Source organism: Charadrius vociferus, unplaced genomic scaffold (genome assembly GCF_000708025.1).
Source record: "Charadrius vociferus isolate BGI_N301 unplaced genomic scaffold, ASM70802v2 scaffold502, whole genome shotgun sequence".
NCBI lineage: Eukaryota > Metazoa > Chordata > Aves > Charadriiformes > Charadriidae > Charadrius > Charadrius vociferus.
In genome coordinates this window covers 888,420-910,448 of record NW_009647233.1, presented here as the reverse complement: position 1 = coordinate 910,448, position 22,029 = coordinate 888,420, and the positions used below count along the sequence as shown (strand labels likewise).

Below are 22,029 nucleotides of genomic sequence, written 5' to 3'. Positions count from 1 at the left end.
TTCTACTTGAATTCATACATCCACAGAGCATGTTAGTCATTTTGGCATGAGCTCAACCTTAGCTCCCTGTCCATCATTTTTTGTTGTGATCCCGAATTCTGCTCAGAGGCTTTGGTTACAAAAGACTGAGGAGTATTTCCAGGTCTCACACCCATTCAAGGTACGTGCCCAGAGTATGTCCAAAGTTCCTGTTGGAAGGAGACTTGGACATGGAGCATCCCTTATGCTCCTATTTCCAGGGAAAGGAGCTTCACCCATCAGCAGGTAGCCGTGACCTTTTCTGGGAGGTCTCCATTCAAGGTAATCAGGGAAGCAAGACCACAGGAGGTACCACCAAACTTATTTACCCCGAGGGTGATATTGCCACTGTTCTTCCAAAATGGTGCCCCATGCCGTAGGTGCACTATTTGCGTCCAGAGGCAATTTTATGTTTGACCATAGTACATTGCACATTGACTTGATTTCTACATATGTAGAGGCCTCTGTATCAGTGACCTGGGTTCTTAATGATTTACCACTTTCCCAGACTTTGTGTCATCTCAAGCCTTAAGCGGCAGTCATTGTGTATTTTCTCCCTTCTCACTGACGAAGCACATGTTTAATAGTGTTGGGCAAACCAAACCATTCTTTCAAGATAGACATGAAACTCGCCCTACAATTCTGTTTTGAAATTTAGCATTTTGTACATTTCCAGTATTTTGTATAGGCATCGCTTGTCATGGGCTTCTCAGACATACTAAGTGCCTACTAAGGTCAGTGGGAACTAACGTTTTTGTACCAGAATTTGAGGCATTCAGAGTTAAACACTTTGGGCTCTACAAAAATAATTATTCATTGCCTTAGTTTCTTTATCTAAAAATGAAGCTCACAAGGTCTTTTTGCCTTTTATATCATAGCTTTATGGATGACAGATAGTTTATAACGTATAGTGTCTGATATTCAGCTTGAGAAATTGTGTTGATGCTAACAGCTGAATGAATTCTAGCCCACAAGGAAAATTAAGGTCTGGCTTCCTTCAAGGGATATTCAAATTGCAGGCATCAGGCAATACTGAAACCATACAGCATCACTTGAAAATGACCTTCTAAAAGCAGATGAAATGTTATCTGCAGTGTAAACATGAATCAGTGCTGATTAGTAGATCAAACAGAATGACGTGCTCTCTGCCCACGCTTCGTGTCCATGAAGAGAAACCATTACAGCTGGTGGTATCGCTCATTACCTACTGGGGTCTCGGCTCCACTCAGCTGGAGTTTGCTCCATGTGTACAGCTGGACCTCACATCCATTGACACCAAGGAATCAGGTTCTGCGTAGCAGCCTGGTCTGATCAGTCTTCCAGTTATGTTTTCATTCATTATAAATGTGAGTGAGTGTGTATAAAGGGCGTTCCTCTCATTCTGCACAATCTCATTGAGATCTCAGTGGTCAGTGACTGTGGGAATGCTCAACTGAGCAGAGCAAGTCATTTATCTGAAACAATCTCTCCAGAGCCATTTCTTCACAGTCTTGGATAGGAAATCTGAGTTTCCTTGCAAAGAGTGTTTCTCAAAACGTGTCACTTCTTGGTCACTCGTCGTTGGTCTATGAACTTGTCCGATAACTAAGGTAATAGACTTTGAGTGTTTGAACATTGACCTCTCTCTATATGTATATGCATGTGTATATATGTAGGCATGTGTGTATTTGCCTCTTCTCGTAACTGCAGTAGGTGAAGCAGCTATGAACATAACACGACTGAGATGATGCTGTTGTAATGAGTACCACCCAGGGAGTAAATTATTAACAACAAGATGTAATAGGCGTGTTCTGTTCCAAAAATATGATTATGGTCTGAGCAGCAACCCTTTCAGGAATTGTAAATGAGCCAAATTCTGCCCTTAATCACAGATTCACAGTCCTTTTTCTTTAGTCAGAGAGCAAACACAGAAGCTGATGTGTTATTAAGTGCTTGTTTTACCATGAGAGCTTGATTGGCTGCGTTTGATCCACTTTCCTAAATGGGCTCAAACTTACAATTAGTTTTCAAGCAGAATTGAAGCCTTGCAATAGATTTAATAAATGTGCTAGATAAATGCAGCCACCTTATCACGTCAGCTGTAGCTGCTTCAGGGTTATACCTGTTTTAAAGTAACTTAAGAGAAATCAGAATTCAGCTCTGGTTGCATACCAGAACACCAATATCAACTAAATGAAAAGTCTGGAGCTGAACAGCCTTCGTGTGCTGGAAAGGATAATGCGTCCAGATCTTCTCTTTGGTCAGTATTTAGTTAAGCTAAGACCTCATACCTTCCTCGACTTTGTACAGATGGAATCCACTTTGATGTCTGCAATGGTGCTTCAGAATTACAGCTTGTTTCTAGATGTTATGGTTTTGAAGATCACCTTATAAAAATAACCCCCTAGGGTCAGCCATAAAGACCTGGGTCCTTGCAACTAAGCACGCTTAAGATGCTGAGAAATACACTTTTCATCCCAATACAGTGTTAAGTCTGCTACCTAAATGCATCAATATGCATTAAGTAATCCACTGCTGTTAAGTTTGGGAGAAACATCTAGTTAATGCATTTAGCCCACAACCTCCCATGCCCCCCGGGGAATCTCTTTTCTAGCTGCCTATCCTACAGCATCCCCACTGACAACTCCTACTCAGCTATGCACTGCCAATAGAAACAGCTGTGACAGTTCCAAACTGAAAATGGGACTTGTGCAAATGAAATTCAGTGTAGCAGCAAAAGAAAGAACCATGGGGTTGCTCCACTGATTTTCCACCCTTTGGTCCCTGCTCATCCAGATCATTCATTTTTCAGCATCCAAAAGGATGCTGTTGAACTTGCAGGGTGCTACAAACCCACTGAAACTTGCCTCATCCCATGCCTCGTGTACCGGATCGTGCTGATAAGGAAGGATAAGCCCAGGTGAGAAATGAAGCTGAAGCAAGAGCTGATGGCAGAGAAACCCTTCCACTAGCTATAATACACATGCCCTCACCATGGGTTTAAGTTTAAAGGGCCTTGGTTGCTAGTTAGGGCAAAACAAGCCATCTTCCGGAATTAGGCTGATTTCAGCTGAAAGCCTTTTCTTAAAAATAATCTTCCTTTTGGATCTCCAGGACAAGGGGAATAAACAGCCTAAAATCCAAGGCTGAGCTATTGTTTTCCAATCTGTTTTAGCCTTCATCTTGTTGGCAGGCTGCTTTAGAAAAGCAAAAGGTTAATGAGCCAATGTGCAGTGGGATTATTGCAGTAAAGATGACAGTGAACCAGTAATTACTAATTAGATGCAGTTTAACAGGAGGAACAAGTGAAATCTCCTCTTCACCAACTGTCAATAATTAGCAGATTTGGTGAGGTTGAAATGTGTCCACAGTTAAAAGGCTGATTTTTTAATGAAATGGCACTTGACAAAAGAGCTGTATGGAGGTCACAGCCATAGCCCTCGAGACGCTTCCCTATACCATACTTAGGAGGGAAATCAGATGCAAGACAGCAGGGGGTCCCCATGAAACCATTTCTCCCTTGGGATTACATTGCATGGGGGGAGGGGAGCAGGAGGGATTCTCTGCAGTAATTTTGTCCAACTTGGATGAGAAGCAAAGGAAAGGATTTGCCAGCTGCCATGGGGAAAAAATGTTTGAGAAGTGAGAAGTTCTGTGGTATTTCTTTGCTTCTAGGTCTGAGGAATGGTTTTCTGAGAGTCTGGTAACCTGAGTGTGCTGGCCAAAGTCTACCCTTGGGATGGAGGTTGGTCTTGGAAGGAACTCCTCTTAGAAAAGAAGTGGCACAAGGTCCTTAAGGATTGGCAGGGGGCTGGAATCTCAGTGGTATGTGTCTCCCAAAGGCTGCAGAAGATTCAAGCCCTGCCCTGAAGCTTTGGTTTCATGCTGACACGCAAGCAATGCTCCATTATTGACTTCTGAAGCATTAAGAGGTTCATCTGAGGTTCCTCTCCTATGTACTGATTCAGTTTCTCTTCTGGCAAAGTAACTATTGACATAGACAAGAGTATCTTTATTTTCCACATGAACTGAAAATGAAGAGGTGATCTGTGTGGGCTTCTTTCATGCCCATGTAGCTTTTTACTTGAGCAGAAGCCCCCAGGATTTATATGATACTGAGTGGTTGGAGTGGTTGAATACTGATGCAGTTCAAGTAGGGCTGGAGAGAAAACCTATGGTATTTGGAAATGTTTTGAGCCCTGTTCTGGCCTTCAGAGGAAGGATGGTGCTTAACAGTTTGTGTCTGGTGTTCTTCAGTAAGGATGGACTTGTTCCTGTCAGAGGTTGGAGGACAAATGAGTGACCCCTTCCAGAGCATAGTCCTGCACCTGGAAGGGTAAAGTGATGGGAGAGGAGGTGACATTTGGGGAACAGCAGAATAATACTGCTATGACTACACAAAAAGGCTGGACATGGTTGCACAAAACTCAAATGAAAGTTGCTAGCCCATCTTTTATAAGAAATAATAGCCTAAGGAAATCATAAACTATGTCTGTACTTCTAAACCCAGCAGGGCCTGAGCACAAGCTGGGTCACTGGCCTGTGGTGTCCAGCCAGGTTAATTGTCTGCATCCTCTCTGGATCGGTTTTGGCTTTGCAGCTAATGGTGGTGGGTAGTGCTACCAGGGACTGCTCCCCACGAATAAAGTCTCCCTCTTTGGGAGAAGAGTTTGGCTGTACGGATGCAAGCTGTGCCATACTGGTTGTCCCCAGAGCATGAGACTGGATTCTGGTTCATGTTGTTTCACATAGCTGTAGCACTGCCTGTCCCATTGCGAGTATCCAGGAAGTTGTGGTGCCATAATTTTGGTCTGGGACCTCTAGGTTAATTTGATTTATGACTTATAGGGCTTATTTGACTTGAGTTTTGACATCAGAGGATCATGGCCTTAATCTTGCCTTACAGGAGGATCATGTCTTCCTGCACCATGACAGTACCATGCCTCAGCTGAGCAGTGGAAAGGAAAGATCTCTTCAGCATTTGCGTTAAGTGTCTGAGACTGTTGCACACAAAGCAAAGAGTACATCTGTCCTCCTGTACTTCTGATGGAGCCTACCCTTGCTGTTAGCCTGGGCATGGACCTGAAGTCTGGAGACTGAATGTTTGTTACCAGGTCTGTTGTGACAAATCATTCCCTGTTCCAAATCAAATCACAACCTTGGCCATGAATCTTCATGAAGTCACCAGAGCAGCTCAAAGCATCATGGGATGAGTCCCCAGTACTCAATTCTGCTGTCTCAGTAGTTTGTGCAGAGAGATAGGACCTTAGTCATGCAGCACAACAGGAGTCTTCACCTGTACGTCTCAAGAAGGTGACCGTGCAGTAACTGCAGTCTGCTTGAACAGGGAAAGATGGCCTGAGGCTGCTCGCTAAGGGATGAGCAGTGACCTTGAACCCAACTCTGGGTTTAACAGCCAATTTTTTGGCAAGGTTTCAATCTCCCTTGGTTTGAGACAGGAGTGCTTTTACCATTTGCTTCTCTGACGTCTCCCTTCCTTCCCTGTTCTCACCAGCCCTGTCTGGTTGAGAGCAACAAGCAGAAGAGAAGATGATGTGTTCCTGGCTTAGCCCCCCTTCTCACCCCCTGGCTCAGGTTTTCCTTCACCTGCGCCAGCTGTCGGGGCAGGGTTTGCAGACCCGGCATGTGTTTCCCGTGGAGCCAGACTTCACACACCGCTTCCCCCTTGGTCTTACCCTTTGGCTTTGCCTTTACACCTCCACTGCTCTCCCCCCTCGCCCCCCTTGGCAGCCTGGCATCTGCAGAACACCTTTCTTGTCAAAGCAACCAGGAAAAAAAAATGAATATCACAGTAGCTTGTTTCCTGTGCTGCAGATTCGCTCAACAACTTTTAGTTTTCTTCTAATTGTGTTGCACAGGAAAGCTGCTGCCCAGGAGCCCGCTAGCATGGAGGAGTCTGTGCATTACTGGAAGTATTTAGGTGGCCTGAGATGATTTGGCTGGGTTCATGCGTGTGCTTAGGCTTGCAGAGAGATGCGCCAGAAACGGGAAGGGTCTCTCCAGAGGATGGTGATGAGCTGTTAGCATTAACTGTCACAGTAATTGTCGGTGTTGTAGGCCTCCTGCACAGGTTCTTCTGTCAGGAGCAACCTCATCTAGTGGAAGGTGTCCCTGCCCATGGCAGGGGGTTGGAACTAGATGATATTTACGGTCCCTTCCAACACAAACCATCCTATGATTCTATTCTATGATTCTATGACTTGGCTGCAGAGATCTGCCCCAGTTCCTGCTCCCACCTTGAGTTTCTCTCTCTCAGCCATCATCTCCAGTGTGACACAGACAGAAAGAAGCCCAGAGCTTTTGCTGTATTTGCTTTAGAGCTTGCAAGGTCAGACCACCCTCCATACTGTAAACTTCCAAGTCAAAGTGGTAGCAGAGCTTTTTGGGGATCTCAGGCATATTCAAGGCAAGGACATAGGCAGGCTTACATGCTCTAAACCCCCTCTTGAGCACATCTTCCAGGTGAAGGTATTCCTAAACGCATGGGGACACTTCAGGCTTAGTAGTCCTCTCTGCTTCTAGTTGTGCTTTAGCATGAGTTGCCAAACCAACAGCCACGAACTCCCTCCTGATTCAAGGAGGTCTTTAATTCAGTGTTTGGTGTTTCTGCAGAGAGCTTCTAAAAACCAATCAAATCAAAAGTTCCAGATTCTGCACGAGTGTGACAGTCTTGTTTCCCCCAAGCCGTGAAAATCCCCAAATTCTCATTATTGTATTGTAACTCCTCATCACTACTGTGTGATGCTCTTTTAAATTCTTTTTCTGGGACTGTAGCTAGAGGATATGGAAGGTGTTGTGGCACAGTAATTTTCTTCTGCCCTCATCCAGCTGGATGCAGCGGCAGTTCCAGATGCAAACCCATGGGTGCTAATCTCGCAGAAGCAGCACCTGCCTTGTCGCAGGGCCACCTCCCATTTCCCAAACTCATAGCATACTTTGTTGCAGTTTGATTCATGTCCTGGCACAACTGAAACTCCTGTTGCTGTGGGGTCACTTGCCTGAGACACAACCAGGACAGAAGGAACCAGTTTTGCAAAGCAAAGAACATTTCCGGACCAGCACATCTTTCCTTTCTATGTTTGTTTGGTGGTTTTTTTTTTGTTTTTTTGTTCCCCATGTGTTTCTCAAAATCAAAGCATTTCCCATGCCTACTCACCCCGTAATGGGCTGGGGTTGGGAGGTCTCAGTCACTTCTGGGAGCAAATGTCCTTCTTTCCAAGAGGCAGAGGAAGGATCTGGTCTTCAGGGGCATCAGCTCCACCATCACTCTTTACAAGCCCCTAGGAAATGTTGGGGTGGTTAGATTTACAACTGCTCAGCCTGTTTGCTGCACCTCACAGTGTAATTATTAGGCTCAATGACGTCTCTCGTCTGGGGAAGGTCACAAATGAGCAGTGCTTTGATTGATTTGGAGCTTGTGTCTTTGTTCTCACGTTCCCTGTCCAAGAGGCTTTGATTTGTGACGGAGCTGGTTTTTGAAGTCTGCTCATGAGACTGGTCCTTTGTTTTGCGACCAACGTTCGCAGGAGTCAAAGGTGCTGAAAACTTTACTGGATCTGGCCCTTAAATCGTAACCTGGACCAGCAGAGTTTGTTCTTACTGGGAAGCAATGGCTTGAACCAAACTGTTATTTGTGGTCATTCAAGGTGGGTGTGGGAGAAAGGACCCTTTTGTAGTGCCCAGGGGCTTCAGCAGCGGTGTCAGACAGGATCTGGTTTCATGTTTATATTTCTGTCCCTGGGATACAGGTTCAAGTATGTAAACTATCTATCCTGCAAGCACAGGCTCCTGCAGGTGTGTGGGTGCTAGTGGGCATAAAAAAACATTCCTGACACCATCTCTTTTGAGGAGTCTTCACCTCCTGATGGCTATAAGCCATTAGGAGTCAAAAGAAAGAGCTGACATCCGACAACTCCGGATAAACAGCTAAACATTAACCCTTAAAGTGGCTTGAAAAACATACTTAAAAGGCACTTTGTGGAAAGAAGCCATTTTTTTCCAGGCCTGTTAATTGCTGTCTTTCTTCAGGACACCTTTCAGCAGCACCTACTGTAAACAGAGCGGCTACTCCTGAAGCACTTCCCCCAGTGGGAAGGGGGAAGGATTCCTGGCCTGCTCACCCTGGAGCTGGCAGAGATGGCTGTCCCTGTCTCCTCCTGTCCTGTGCAGTCTGTCTGTGGGTCCTTGGTTTTGCTGGTTTCTTCTTGGCCTGAAAGCTGAGACCTTTCCTCTTTTTCTGCCAGCCCACCCTGAAAACTCAGTCCCCTTTCTTGGTTGCCATTAGCCTCTGTATTTGATACAACCGTGTTTGTCCCCAGCTCTTCCCTGGCTGTTGCATGGCTTACCCCCTCTTTCTGCAAAGTGTTGGATATGTCCTTTTCTGCATAATCAGAGACAGTTGTTTTAGCTCATCTGAAGCAACCGTACGTCAGACTACTCCACATGAGACGTTACGAGCAAAGGAAGGTGGACAGTTGTCCAGACTTGCCTGCTGTAAGCATGCTTGCTTGCTGCAGAGAATGCCTTATTAATCACATTTCCCAAGCACAGGTATATACAATTATCTGTAATTGCTTTTTCGATCATTTGGATCTAGCAACCTGTTTCTAGTGAGGCTGTTGGTCCTCCAAGAGAAGGAAATGTGATGGAGATTGAGATCCCGAGGAACTTGCTTAGCTTCTGTAAAGCAGCAAGGACATCCCTAAATCCTGCAATACTCATTATGCTCTTCCTTCTGAATAGCTAGAGAATTGCAGGGCTTGACATTCTCACCAAATAGCAACAAATGCACTCTTCCTCAACAGAACTGCTGGAGTGATTCTTACCAGAATGGACCTAATTGCTCATTTTCATCAAAAGGGAAACTTGCCACATTCATAATGTCCACATTCAAAAGTAGGATTTTTTTTTTTCTTCCAAAAAAGGAGAGACAACTCTGTCTTTGTGAATGCTTTTCATTCCAGCAAGGAGCAGTGACCCTAAACTTTGCTATTTTGAGTATTCTCAAGATCATGTTTTAGGTGGGCTGGTGGCTCTTCCATCCATCGGTTGGCTTGAATGTTCTCCAGCAGAGTCTACATCATGTGATGTGAGGCTTCTTCCTTGAGGTGAGGAAAAAATTTCTTGTGCCCTGCACGCGATAGACTGATTGCCCTGCACAAACAGTTTTGGGATAAAGTCCTCTGCTGAAGAAGGGTCCTTACCTCACGAAGTTCGGTGACCTGAGGTCAGAACACATGTGTTTCTGCTGTGGTACCACCCTAAGACATCCACCTTTGTGCAGCTCCTGTAGAAATTAATTTAGTGTGGCAAACCGAGAGTTTACCTCATGAGCACTTATCTCCTATACATGAGCAGACCTTCTTCTCCAGAGTAAAGGAGAAAAGGCCTCTCGGCTCCTGAAAAGGCCTTCTGTGTGTTTCTTCACTTCGTGGAAGAGGCATCATGCTATGGTCTTAGCTTCTCTCCGTCACAACTTCAATTCTTTGTTCAGTCTCGTGCCTGAACTTCTACATTTGGGTGGTAACTTTGCGTTACTCATGTCTTACCCTTTGGTCCCTTGAGAAGCATTGCAGAACAAGGTGCCATGCTCACTGGGGATGCAGACTGACACCTCCTGGATAGCATCAGCTGGGTAAAAGGGAAAGCCTGTCACCTTGGATTGCTAGAGAGAACTGGAAATGCCTCTTTTCTCTTAAAGACAGACAGAAGTAATTTTTTTTTTTTATTTTGCTATTTGAAACTTTGTGGTTTCAAAGCCTTTATTTGGGTTTGGGTGCTTTTTTTTTTTAATATTTGAGATTTCTGGTGCTGTGGGCAACTCTTTTCTTTCCCAGAAGACTCAAAACCACAATTTTGCAATGACTTGGAGATGGTGTCATGCAGGGGGTTGACCTTTCAATCTGTTTATAAAGCTGGAAGACTTGAGAGGGTCTGAGTGCCAATGGAGCCCAGTGCTCACCAAACCCAGCTCCTAGGAATGGCTTTCGTTTATCTCACTGTGTCTGTTCATCATTGATGTCACCTTGAGACACCAGAAGGGTTTCCATGGGGAACTGGAAGGTTAGGGCCGGTATCTTACTGGTGGACTGGTTTGGGGCAGTGAACGAACAGGGGGCCTGGAGCACAGGAGTGAAACACGGCTGTTGAACTGCTGTGCTGCAGGACAGGCAGGGACACGCCGAGCAGTTTGAAGCTCCCTTGCAGCCTTAGGTGCCTGCTGTCATATATTATTATCCCACCTGCTGACACTGTTATCATCAGTCATTTCTAGAGCACTGGAAACAAACGTGCCGTTGGGCGATAGGAGCTCATTGCCATGGGGGCAGTTGTGCTCTGATCCAGCCTGGTTGGACAGTAGCCTAAAATACTGTGTTTTCCTTCTTCCCAGCTGATTAAAATGTTGGGTTTTTTTTTTAATGTGCATATTATTTTTCTTTAGAGATGCTGTGATGCGCTAATTTGCAATTCCTGAAGCTGAAGTTAAAAACAACCCTTGATGAAGTTTCTGTCCTGTAACTGACTCGTAAATCCTGCAAACTCTTCTGTTCTGCTTTGGGGCAGAGTCAATTGTTCCCATTTAAGGTGAGGGCAGTAACATCTTAAGCCTTGTAGCTGTCTCAAAAGCAATTGCACATCTCTATCCAAACATCTGTTGAGCATGAGGAATATTCCTACTCGTCTCAATACAGAAACCTTATGGCACCCAAGGTGCTGCTGACACTTTGCATTTCGTGCTTTGCTAAAAGCAGTGACGTTTTCAGGGGACGGTTCGGAGGTGTCAGCAGATGTGATAGAGTGTGAATAGCTTGTGGCACGAACACCGTTACTGACATACTTTATATCTAACGGATGTCATAGTGGGGTATGTGTGGTGCCACATTCAGACCCTTTCCAGCCTGGTCTGAGAAGAACTTCTGTTTTCTACAGGCAGCTGGAGGTCGATGCTGGTGGTCAAAGCATCCATGGCAAAAACAGAAGAATCTTCTGAAATAGATAACCCTCAAGAACCAGAACAGCCAAATATTCCAACTTTCTTCCTTTTTATTGTTTCAAGGAGGGGAGAGAAAATGGAGATAAAAGTAATTTCAAGCAGTGGTCCTTGTTAATGCCACTTCTAGGTATGTCCAACCAGAGGTTAGACAGCAGCACTGAGATACACCTTTGGTGTAAATGTGCTGGCCACAGGTCCTGTCAGAGGCAATACATTTAGGTCTTGCACTTCAGAGTAAGCCTGGTTCACTGTGCACAGAGAAATGATATATTACTAAAAACTTACTGTTTGGAAACAGGGTTCTGAATTCAGAGACATTTATGTGAAATCCCCCACAAAACTACTACGTTGCAGGGATTTAACGGGTTACCCACCTGCTAGCCACATGGCAGTAGTTCCGGATTTACAGTCACACAAGAAACTTTGTGAATTACCCAGACTGCCTGGTAGTTCCTTACTTTAAAGAGATGCTGAACTACATGTGAATCCACTTCTATGGCGGTGAAAGGGTAGTATAAATCAAATGGTCTCCTGAGCTTGTTCATCCTTATCTACCACTGGCTTTGTTTTACTTCCAACCATGTGAGAAAGTTAGGAACCTTTTACTCCATGAACATCAGAAGTTGAGTTGGATCCAGAGTGGTAGGCTCTCATCACTTGGGTGAAGCTGTGCTGTGACTACATTAGGAAAGCCAGCCAGGCACTAATGGTGATGGTTTTCTTGGTGCAAGAGTTAAGTGACAAATTTACACCTTTTTCCGAAATAGATGGGTCCAGAACACCAGAGAGGTTTAAGCTATTTACTTGTGCAACAACTCCCAGCCCTCAGTGTCTTCTCCTTCCAAAGCTGCTACCTTCAGAGAACATCTTCTGGTGGTCTCTTCTCTGCTCTGGATCACACTGTTCCATGCCAAAGGTTCTGTGAATGTGCAGTGTGGATGTGCAGCCTTTGTGGTGCTCCACTTGCAGCATGCACAGGCTCTGCCCAACTGACCAGACTGCTTCCTCGGTGCAGTCCTGGCTGGAAAAGCACATCTGCCCTGTTCCTTGCAGCATGGTGGCCAGGGAGCATTGCAAAGGCTCTTAGGGAATGTCAGTCCCCGGGTGCAGTTGCATACCTTGGCGTGTCAGACAAAAGGAGATGATCAAAGCAGGGATGATGAGAATGGAGGCTCTAACCCCTTCACCGGGAAAGTGCTCGGTGCCTCCACACCAGCAGGTGCACAGCTCTTTGATCCCTGTGTTTCCGGGGGGTCCAGCCCTCCCTCCTCGTACCAACCCTAAAGTCGGCACTTCTTTGGGAAGGTGGATGGTGTCAAACCCGTGAGTGGGTTCCCACTGAGCCACAAGGTTCTTGCATCCCAGGTGGGGCTGGATTCGGACATGAATTGCAACCAGTGATGGCTGGAGGGGCAGTGGTGGCTTTGCGTGCTCTGGTTACATTTTGATAACATCTTAGCCAGCTTCAAGGATGGAAATGGAATCGAGTAGCTTGTTTCCATGTTTTTGAGGAAAGCATTTTGACTAGATATGGTGGTTTTTCTTAGGAAAACTAAACGTTTCTTTAAAAGAAGGGGGACTAAAAGACTTGAGAGAAACAAAAAAATGAAGACACTGTACCAGTGAACTCTTAAGTTCAATTGTTGTTATTAATTAGAAGGAAAACCTAGCAAAATTCAGGTTTATCTCAAAATCGTTTTCCCCCACCTTTGTGATTTGGGCCAGCAACCTGAGTATCAATTATTTATGAAGTTGTTTGTTACTATGTATGTTAGTCATGAGACCATCTCTCAACCAGTGTGTCTAGTTTGGGGGTACATGGTTAAAAAACTATGTAGAAAAACTGGGAAGTGGTCAGAAAAGAGCTTTAACACATGTATTTCAAAAAGTAATCTGCCTTGCAGAGAAGAAGCATCAGTTTTGTCTATAAATTTTAGCAAAGTTTATTTAATAATCTTTGAATACTTTCATGGGAAGAAAATGTCTGGCAGGGTAGAGCTCCTTAGTGCAGCAAATAGATAAATGCAAAGGTGGAAGTCTGAATTTAGAAAAATGCAAACCATGTGGATGGCTGATGCTCTTTGAAGCAGGATACTGAGAGGTCTTGTAGCTCCACTGTTGCTTGGACTCCTTAACCAGAGGCCACATATCTTTTGAAAAACATCTTCTGGGATTTAATCAAAAGGTTTTTTTGTAAGATGGGGCATTTCCTGAATTCTCTCACCTGTCAGGTCACTTTCAGTTGGCCGTAGGTCCGTAGTATTTCCAGGAGACACTCTTTAAGCAAACACCAATTTCCTCATCTCATTCCTTAGCGAGTGGATCTGTGGAGAGCGCTTTAACTTTTGATGTCTGCGAAAAGCTTTGGAAAGAGTTTTTCTGAACAGAGGAGGAAAAAATCATGCTGTCTTTAAATCATTCAGTATGCGTTTTCCAATTTTGGGAAGTCTAATAAAATTAAGCACTGGTTCAGATTTGGGATTTTGGCCCCATCAGCATTCTTTCAGCTACTGTCAATTAAAAGGAGAAAAGAAGATCTGAAATGTCTGGGAGAAGAACATTTAGGCACTCTTACCGCAGGAACAAGACCATCAAAAAGCCAATCAAGTTGTTTTTTGAATCCAAGTAAGCATGTTAAACCAAATTTAATGAGGTTCTGCTTCTCAGCAGGGTTGCATTAGGTGACCATGGGTTGAAGGTGAAAGGAAGCCTTAGTAAACCTGTGCAGAGGTGCTTTCACACCATGGTTGCACCAAGCTACAAGCAGATGTGCCTGGTGACCATGGCATGGCTGATGACCAATAGCTCATCCATCCAAGGGAAAACGTGATCTTTCACTGAGGACACCAAAGACAGAGCAGAGTCTGTTAGCGGTACTAAATGTGCCCCACCTCTCCATCTAGTTGTGCGCAGAGCCTACCACCGTGGAAGGAGCAGTTGCTCGTCCTTCACGGTACTTCATGGTGCCATTTATTAACCTTGCCACACCTCACAAAGCTTCACTAGGGCTTGGTTAGCTTGGCATTGCCCTCGGCCGTTGCCCTGATGTCTGATGGCCCAGGAAGAGACGGCAGAGGGCTGCTGGAAGAGCCGGGAGAGCCCCCCTGGGCTCCAAACCGGGGCCACCACTGAGCCATCTCACTGGCACTGCCGAGGCCGCAGCAGAAGACGCGGTGACCAGCCCGATCCTCCCTTCCCCCACCTCCCAGTGCATCATCCGTCAGTCCACATGACCCTCCCCCTACCAAAATTGGCTGCTTTCTTCCTTCTTCTCCCCCCCCCTCCCTTTTTTTTGGCTGAGTGATGAGCTGTATGCCAAATCCATCTGCTCCTGTCTCCCCTAGCTGCCTTCCATATCATTACAGGATCCCTGGCAGCGAGCCTAGACCTATCTCTCTCCCTGCACTCTTAGGAGCACATTCCTTTCTACACCTTTTCCCGAGCTGGGATAGAAATGAGTATCAACCCCAAACAAAAAGCATCTGCTTTCTGCCTGCTTCTGCTTCACCGGACGCGCATGTACGCTACACCCGTGTCAGCAGCGAATGCAAAACACACACAACCCCCCACCTCGCCGCCCCGCATCCAACATGGGCTGACGAAACTTTGGGCGCCGGGAGCCTGCCTCACACCCTCTCCCTCTCCGTCTCCGCAGCACCAGCTGTGACCACCGCACCATTTGTTCCTCCAGCCCACGCCAGCACTCAGAGCCAGTTCTTTATCACCCCAATTAGCCTTGTCTGTGCTGATGAGAGGAGAGAGGCTTCCACTGCAAGGCAGAGATGGGGGGAAGAGAGCTGGCGTGCAGTGGGCACCGCGAGAGGCGATTCCCTTTATGGCAGCTTTGTTCCCCGGGAGGATAGATATCACTGGGTCAGGAACACCGCTAAAAAGCCAGCGCTGTCATCCTGCCTGCATTACCTGGCTGATGCTGGTTTATAAACAGTTGCTTCAATAAGGTCAGGGGACATGATTTCTTGGGGTTTTTTCCCTTTTTTCTTCATGCACTTGGCTATCTGCTAGAGGGAAGAAGAGTGTCCTCAGGCCTGACCGGCTCCCAGGTGTTGCAAAGGGCTGTGACTAGCGCCGGCCACATTTCTGGATGAGTTTGGAGGGGCAACTTGGCCATGTCCCTAGCAAGGATCGGGATCCCTGCATCTATAGCAAAACTACCAGTAGTCTTACAGGGGGGTGAAGCAATTCCTTCTTCTCCCGCTGCCTCGTTATAGTGTGTCCCATGATGGTATGTTGGGATACTGAGCAATCAATGCTGCACTGATGCTCATGCAGCCATCAGCCTGAAAGCCTGACTGTGTTTTTTTCCCCAAATGAGCCCCTTGTAGCACTCTCTGGGAGTGGGTGTTTTTACACCACAGTTCTCTCAGTGCTGTTGTGAGCTTGCCTCTCTCTTGGACTTTTCTTCTCCTGGATTCATTGTTGAAGGCCCTTTTCTGGTAGGCACCTTAGCGCTGTCATCCCAGAGACAGAAAGGGGATCCATCCTTTGCCTCAGCACAGGTAGGTCTACCTTATCGGGAGGAAGAGGATGGACACAATTCAAACCCAGTCCTATGGTGGGCACTCAGTTTGAAAGGACAAAGTCTTCCTGTGTGTGGTGGGGCAGGTCCCATCAGTGTAGTCCCAACAGGGTAGAACCTGTTCCTCAGAGCACCCTCCATGGCGGGTATTCCCTGTTAGAGGGGTTCCCAGCACGGCCATGACCGAGAAGGGTCCTGCTGGGGGTCTTTGAAGCTGAGACACAAGAAACTTCACAAGAAACTGTGGTCTCCAGATCTGTTTCACAATGCTGTTTCACCAAAATAAGTGGAATTACGCTTTCCAACAAAAAACCCTGAGGGATTCAAAGACTGAACTGGTACACAATAAGGTTGTGTCTTAATGTTGTCTTACTATCTGTAGCCTACTACACGAATGCTTCTTCCTGATCTTCTGTGTTTGATTTCCCAGTGAGAGGAGTAAGTTACTCCTGATGCATTTCTGAATGGCTTTGCCAGTACTGCTGTGGAGTACGTTCCTCCTCTACCTGCCTCCTTGGTGCAGATGCACCCATTGGAGCTTCTCTAGCTGAGGCTCTACAGCAGTTTGTAATATCTGCTTTATTAAAGTCAACCAGAAGGGAATCAGGAGAGATTGCTCCAGTTCAACCAGTCACTCCCTGGCAAATTTATTTCACATCTTCCCAGGCTTCAGAAAGGGGCTTAAGCAGGCTCAGTAATACACAGCTCCAAACTGATGCCCATGACTGATTTTGTCTTCTTTCAAGTTCTTCAAAGCAGTCCCTGACCACATGTCCATCTTGCATTAGGCATTCATTCCCTTGTCCTTCTGCTTAGACACCATAATCTGTCTCTGAACTATCACATCTCAGTCCTGTCCCTCCTAAAGCTATCCCAACAGCCTTGTGTACAGCCTTGCCATGAATGAAGAGCTGAGCCGTGCCGAAAGGACCTACAAGCAGTTATCTCATCTGTCTCCTTCCACCACGACAAGCCCAATTCTGCTTAAACTATTCTTGATGGGTTTCATCTAATTTGTGCTGAAAACCTCCCACCAGAGAGACACCACAGCTTCCCCAAGCATTTGGTTGCAATACTTTGCTCCTTCCCACTAGGATACTCTTCCTGCTGTTCAGCTTGGATCTAACTCGATGCTTTTTGAATTGTGTCCCAAGAGAGCATGAGCGAACCACTACTCCTCTCCTCTGCATGTGCTGTAGCCTCTTGCACACACACATACCACTATGCCCCACTTGAAATTGTCTCTTCTAGACTCAGCGCATCCAAGTCCTCAACGTTTTCCCATAGGTCTTTCTTTCAGACCACTAATCTGGGGTCCGCCGAGGTAGACATGGCTTTCCTTGGACCTCCCACCTCTCCATCCCCCATTGGAGAGGAAGGGACTGTTGGTGGCTATCTGTTAGCTTTCTGTGGAGACATCCCAGTAGTAGGTTGGGTTTTGCTCTGTCCGAGCTGCCCCATGTCCCCAAGCCCTGCCACCACCAGCACGGACAGTCAGGATTGGACCACCCAATTCCAGGTCATTTTAAAGCACTTCCCACCTTGATATTTTCGTACCAGTGGGTGAAACCACCCAGCCCCGATGCCTCGGAGCTTTTCCTTCTGTCTCTGGAAGAAAAATAAGAAAACAATGGGAAGAAAAGCTGCGTCAGAGCCAGGCAGATCGGAGTTAATCCTCCCTCAAAATGGATCCCGTCAGTGCCGGTGTACGTGAGAATCGCCTCTCCTGCACCTTTGCTGGGTACTCTCCCCGGCACAATGCTTCACTTTGTGTTTCAGCACAGAAAGAAATGGTGAAGTTGCTAATAATGGCACTAAAAGAAAATATGCTACATCTGTTATGGATAGCAGTACAAAATTAGCTGATCACACCTCTGACACCCAAGATGTCTTCACTTAAAATACTCGTTGGCTTACTTTACATAATTTGCTGATTATATTTAAAAGAAATACAATTTTGCAATTACTGTTCTTTCTGGTGTGCTATCTATGCATCATTTTCTTTTTATGTTTATATATTTCTCCTTCATTAGTGCAGTCTGAAGGGTGATTAGATCCCTTCAAACATTTTACAGAGGTTAAACGTTGATTAAGATTTAATTATTACTGTAAATAGCTTGGAATGACATATGGTGCAAAAACCTGACATATGTGCATTTGAATAAATGAAGTGCTATTTCCCATGATGCTTCAGTAGCTGTTTAACAGCTTTGCTGAAGGGTTATGTTGCACCTCATGTTAAGATTGCTTTGATGTTATATTTTGTTGGGTTTTTGCAGCTGAAAGCTAAGAACAGTTTTTCCAGTTTTTAAAAACATTGAATATTTTAAATACCTAAATTGTTTTGCACAAATTTTTGCTAATTTGTCTAACTAGGTTAAACATTTTCAAAAGCATTTCGATTTTAACGTGGGTTCCTAGCATTGTGTCAGCAACAGCATCAATTCAATGTATAGGATTTCTAAAAGTCTGATCTCGCAAGGTGCCCTGTCCCGGTTGGGAGCGGGATCTGTGCTTACCGCAGGAACCGGGAGCACCAGGGATCCCTCCCAGGGATGCAAAGGTTCAGAGCGATTTCAGAGCAAGGGAAATCTTTGTGTGAAGCCAGCAAAAGGAAAAAATCAGGAAAGGGCTAGAGATTTTATGGAGACAGAGAAAGTGGTAGGCAGATTTTATCCATGATCCATCCTCACTGGAGGATATAGAGCCCTGGTCCAGGAGATGAATGAGGGTGTATTGTCCGCTCCCGTCACCAGGCAGCCTGTGGCTTTTCCGGGTCCCTATCAGTGCAAACCACAGCTTCGGGGACTGGATTCCTTCTCGCACCATGCAAGGGGACCTTGGCTGTGGGAAAAGGAAGGGATGTCTCCAGGAAAATGATGGGTGGGATCCATTTGATTCTCGGAGGCACTCTAATTCATTGAATATTAGAAGACAGAGAGTGTGCATCATTTCATATAATGCAAGTCAATCCAAACAGGGATGTTTTGCGACTTGAGCGTGGTTGAGCACATTAAAATGACATGGAAAAGGCATGGTTGATACTGTATTATTTACGTATTATACTTCTGCGGTTTAAGTTATTGATCTGCCAAACTCCTGCTGCAGCACAGCAACACAATATTGATTCTGATCGTGCCTCCTCTCTGATTTCGCAGATTGAGACATCTCGGCTGGAGCCAGAAATCGCAATGGCCACCACCAGTAAGACTGTAGTCTACAATAAAGGATTGTAAGTGGAAGAGGACCATCTCAGCCCAGAAGATCTGGGGAGGGAAAGGGAGAAACTTGAGATCCCAACTGGGAAAAAGAAAACAACAAGATAAAACAAATAATAGAGCTCAGCGATAGTAACGTATTACTGCTCCCGGTGAACTGGGAGTAAATTAACACTTGCGGAGAACTGACACCTCACACCAGTCAAAAAGATTAATATTAAAAGTTTTAAATTAGCAACAGAAGCAGCAACAAAAAAAAATTACATCCAAACACTTTAGAGAACTAGCTAAAGAAGAATTTCAGAACTTAATAGCACTGCATGGAGGGATGTTTAGCAGCGTGTTTACATGGTTATACCTAACTACATGAAAGTAGGCTTCACTGAACAAATTTTGTTTTCAATGTGAATTAAATCTCGACACTGATACTGCACAAAAATAATTCCGTAGAGATCAGTGGGTGCATGAATGTGAAGCGCTTGGTAGGGTGTTTGATAAGTGTTCTGTATAAATTTCATGACAATCCTGCCCCAGTGATCATGCGCAAAAGCAGCCTTCCATGGTTTGGCGTGCAACGCTCCATTAGCACAGTGAGGGTCATAGCCTGTGCACCCTCCATCCCTCCCTCCTTCTTCTGCAGACAATCCTGGTGGCATCTTGCCATTCATTGCACTTGCAAGACTTTGTGTCACAGGAGCCTACTGCCAGGGATATCCGCAAGGGCTTTTACACGGGGTTCAAGATACTGGAAAGCCAACACACCCGTATGTTGAATAGGAAGGGATCTTACAGCAAAAATACAATTGATCTGCTCTTTTCCTTTGCACAAGGGAAAATGAAGGATGGGGTTTGTCCCACCTAACATAGACCCTCTAAAAGTAAGGTAGTTAATCTAAACTAATTGGCTAAGCCATACCTTGCTAAGCTAGTTATCTGAGGACATAATGTGCTTTAACTTTTGGTCAGCCCTGAAGTGGTCAGGCAGTTGGAGTAGATGCTTGTTGTAGGTCCCTTCCAACTAGAAGTCTCTCTCTCCTCTCCTCTCCTCTCCTCTCCTCTCTCCTCCTCCTCCTCCTTCTTCTTTTCTCTATGTTTGCCAATGCTTTCAGACAGCAAAGCCAACACTGCCCAAAGCCTTGTGCTGGTGCAGAGGAGGACCTGAAGCACAAACTGGTGGGCAGGATGACTTCGCCTGGCAGGCATGCCAAGCTGATGGCTTCGTGAGACTGCAACCTCAGAGGGGTCAACTGCCCTCTGGAGGCAGCTGTCTGTCTGTCTGTCTGTCTCTTCAACTACTCCACTTTGGGGTGCTTAAAGTAGGGTGGAGAAAGCACTACGCCAAATCCTGCCCTCACATGGGTTTGGGGCCATAACTTGGCTTTCCTGTATCTTGTACCCAAGAGTAAACCCCAAGTGACTCCCTGAGGACCAGAGGAGTTAATGCAGATTTTGAACATGGTCACCAGTAGGAGACCATGCCGACACCAACATTTGCCTCTGGGATCATTGTAGGGATGGAGCCGTGGTGGTGATGGACAAAGCCAAACGCACAGGTTGTCATCCTTCAAATGCCAATTTGTTGGGGGTTTGGGGGAGGGTGGGGGGAGGAGGGGAAACCAAATCACCACTGACGCAGAATGTATTCAAAGGATTTATTGCAATGCCCGAAATCAGGAGGCCTGATTTGCTGAGTGCTCCTCCACCGTCGGCTGCTCTCACTCCCTGCTGGAGTCAGACCAGTAGGAACTGGAGCCACACAACGGTCGGGCCAGCTCAGGAAGACTGATTCTGTCCCCACACTAGTGTAAATCAGGAATAATTGCATGAAACAAATCAGTTTTGTGATTTACATGCCAGCGTGCAGGGGAGGAGAGGCCGGCTCCGGGCTCTCTATAGCTGCTGTTCATGGGCCAGCTCCCCGTCTCTGACACTGGTGGAAACACAGAGTGGGTCCAGTTACGCTCATGAAGTTGTTCTGGATTTACACCAGGGTAAGGGACAGCTGAATTTGACCCAGTAAAGTTCCTCTAATGCACTAGATGAGATGAATGTACGCTCCGGAGGAAGCAAGGCTACCCCCATCCACTCCGGGTGGGATTTGGAGGGGGTGCAGGGAGGTGGCATCTGTCCTATGGGCAGCACAGCACAGAATCAGGCCCCATATTTTGCCCTGAGGGCGAGTAACTTCCCGCAGCAGTAGAAGAGCGGAGCGGACCTCCAGCCCTGGGAAGGGGAGTGGGGATGCTGGCAATCCCCAAACAGCAGCCTGCTGGTGGGAACCACAGCGGCAAGGCTTCGGAGAGCCAGCTGGGACGAGCTGTGTGCCTGAAAAGGATCCTTTCCATTGCTGGAGGGTGAGGGAGGAGGTGGGGACCGCTGTCAGATGCTGAGGGTACAGGTCGCCCCTTGCACACACATCCACATGTGTGTGCAGCAGGGAAAAAGCTACTCTGAGCCTAAAACTTCAGTTTACGGCTTCACTGAGCCCGCAGAAGTTAGGAGCCAAGCCGCATCGTGTTGCACAGAGGCACAACGTGCCGCCTTCCTCCTCCTGAATGGAAATGCAAGGCTGAGACAGAAACAGCCTCTTGTGTTGACAGGGAGAAGCCTCCTGGCTCCGGCGTCTGTCTGGGTGGATCATTTCCCCTTCCCTGGTGGGTTTTGTTGCTGCCTGAACCATTCTGCTGCAAAGCTTGTTCATCCCAGGCTTTTTTTTTTTTTTTTTGGTGGTTTCAGAGAGGTGGAGCAAGGAGGGAGGTGGTGATTTGGTTTTGCATCGTGATCGCTGATCAAAGATGTCGGTGGCTGTGAGCTCCAGCTACCTGCCGAGCCCGCAGATGAAGCAAGGAATTTGCAGCAGAGGAAAGGAGTCAGGGCTTCGTTTGCTGTATTTCTTTAGGTGAGATCCAAGGAAAAGCACAAATTGAGCAAGTTTTGCCTTGGGAAAGACTCGATTCCCAGTTTCCTCCACAATGGGAAGCGAGTATGGATGCTCTCCCTGCACACACATCACCTGCAGAGTTTCGGCTGCGCAGGTCGTTGATTAACAGGGGATGCTCCTCGTGTTAATCCAGTGATGCTCAGTAAGAACTGTGTTGGTTGGGAGGAGAATAGACTTAGGGCTTGTTAAGCCTCACGGCTCCTGTGAATCACAAGGGTCTGATCCTGCTCAAGTGGGTGAGGACCAGCTTGAGGGATGTCAGAGGAGCTGCGCTGTGAGATTATGGCTCGGCTCAAAAGCAGCTGCACTGTCGAACAAGTGA

At 46.3% G+C, this 22,029-nt stretch overlaps 1 protein-coding gene across 1 annotated transcript in view; it reads left to right on the top strand.

Moving 5' to 3' along the window:
- SFXN5 (sideroflexin 5) overlaps positions 1–18,821 on the top strand; it is a 91,920-nt gene extending 73,099 nt beyond the window's left edge. Inside the window, exon 14 of the mRNA XM_009879852.1 lies at positions 18,707–18,821. Coding sequence (XP_009878154.1) covers positions 18,707–18,784 — 78 coding nt within the window. The 3' untranslated portion in view covers positions 18,785–18,821. The remainder of the gene's footprint in view (positions 1–18,706) is intronic.
- Positions 18,822–22,029: the final 3,208 nt, after the last annotated feature.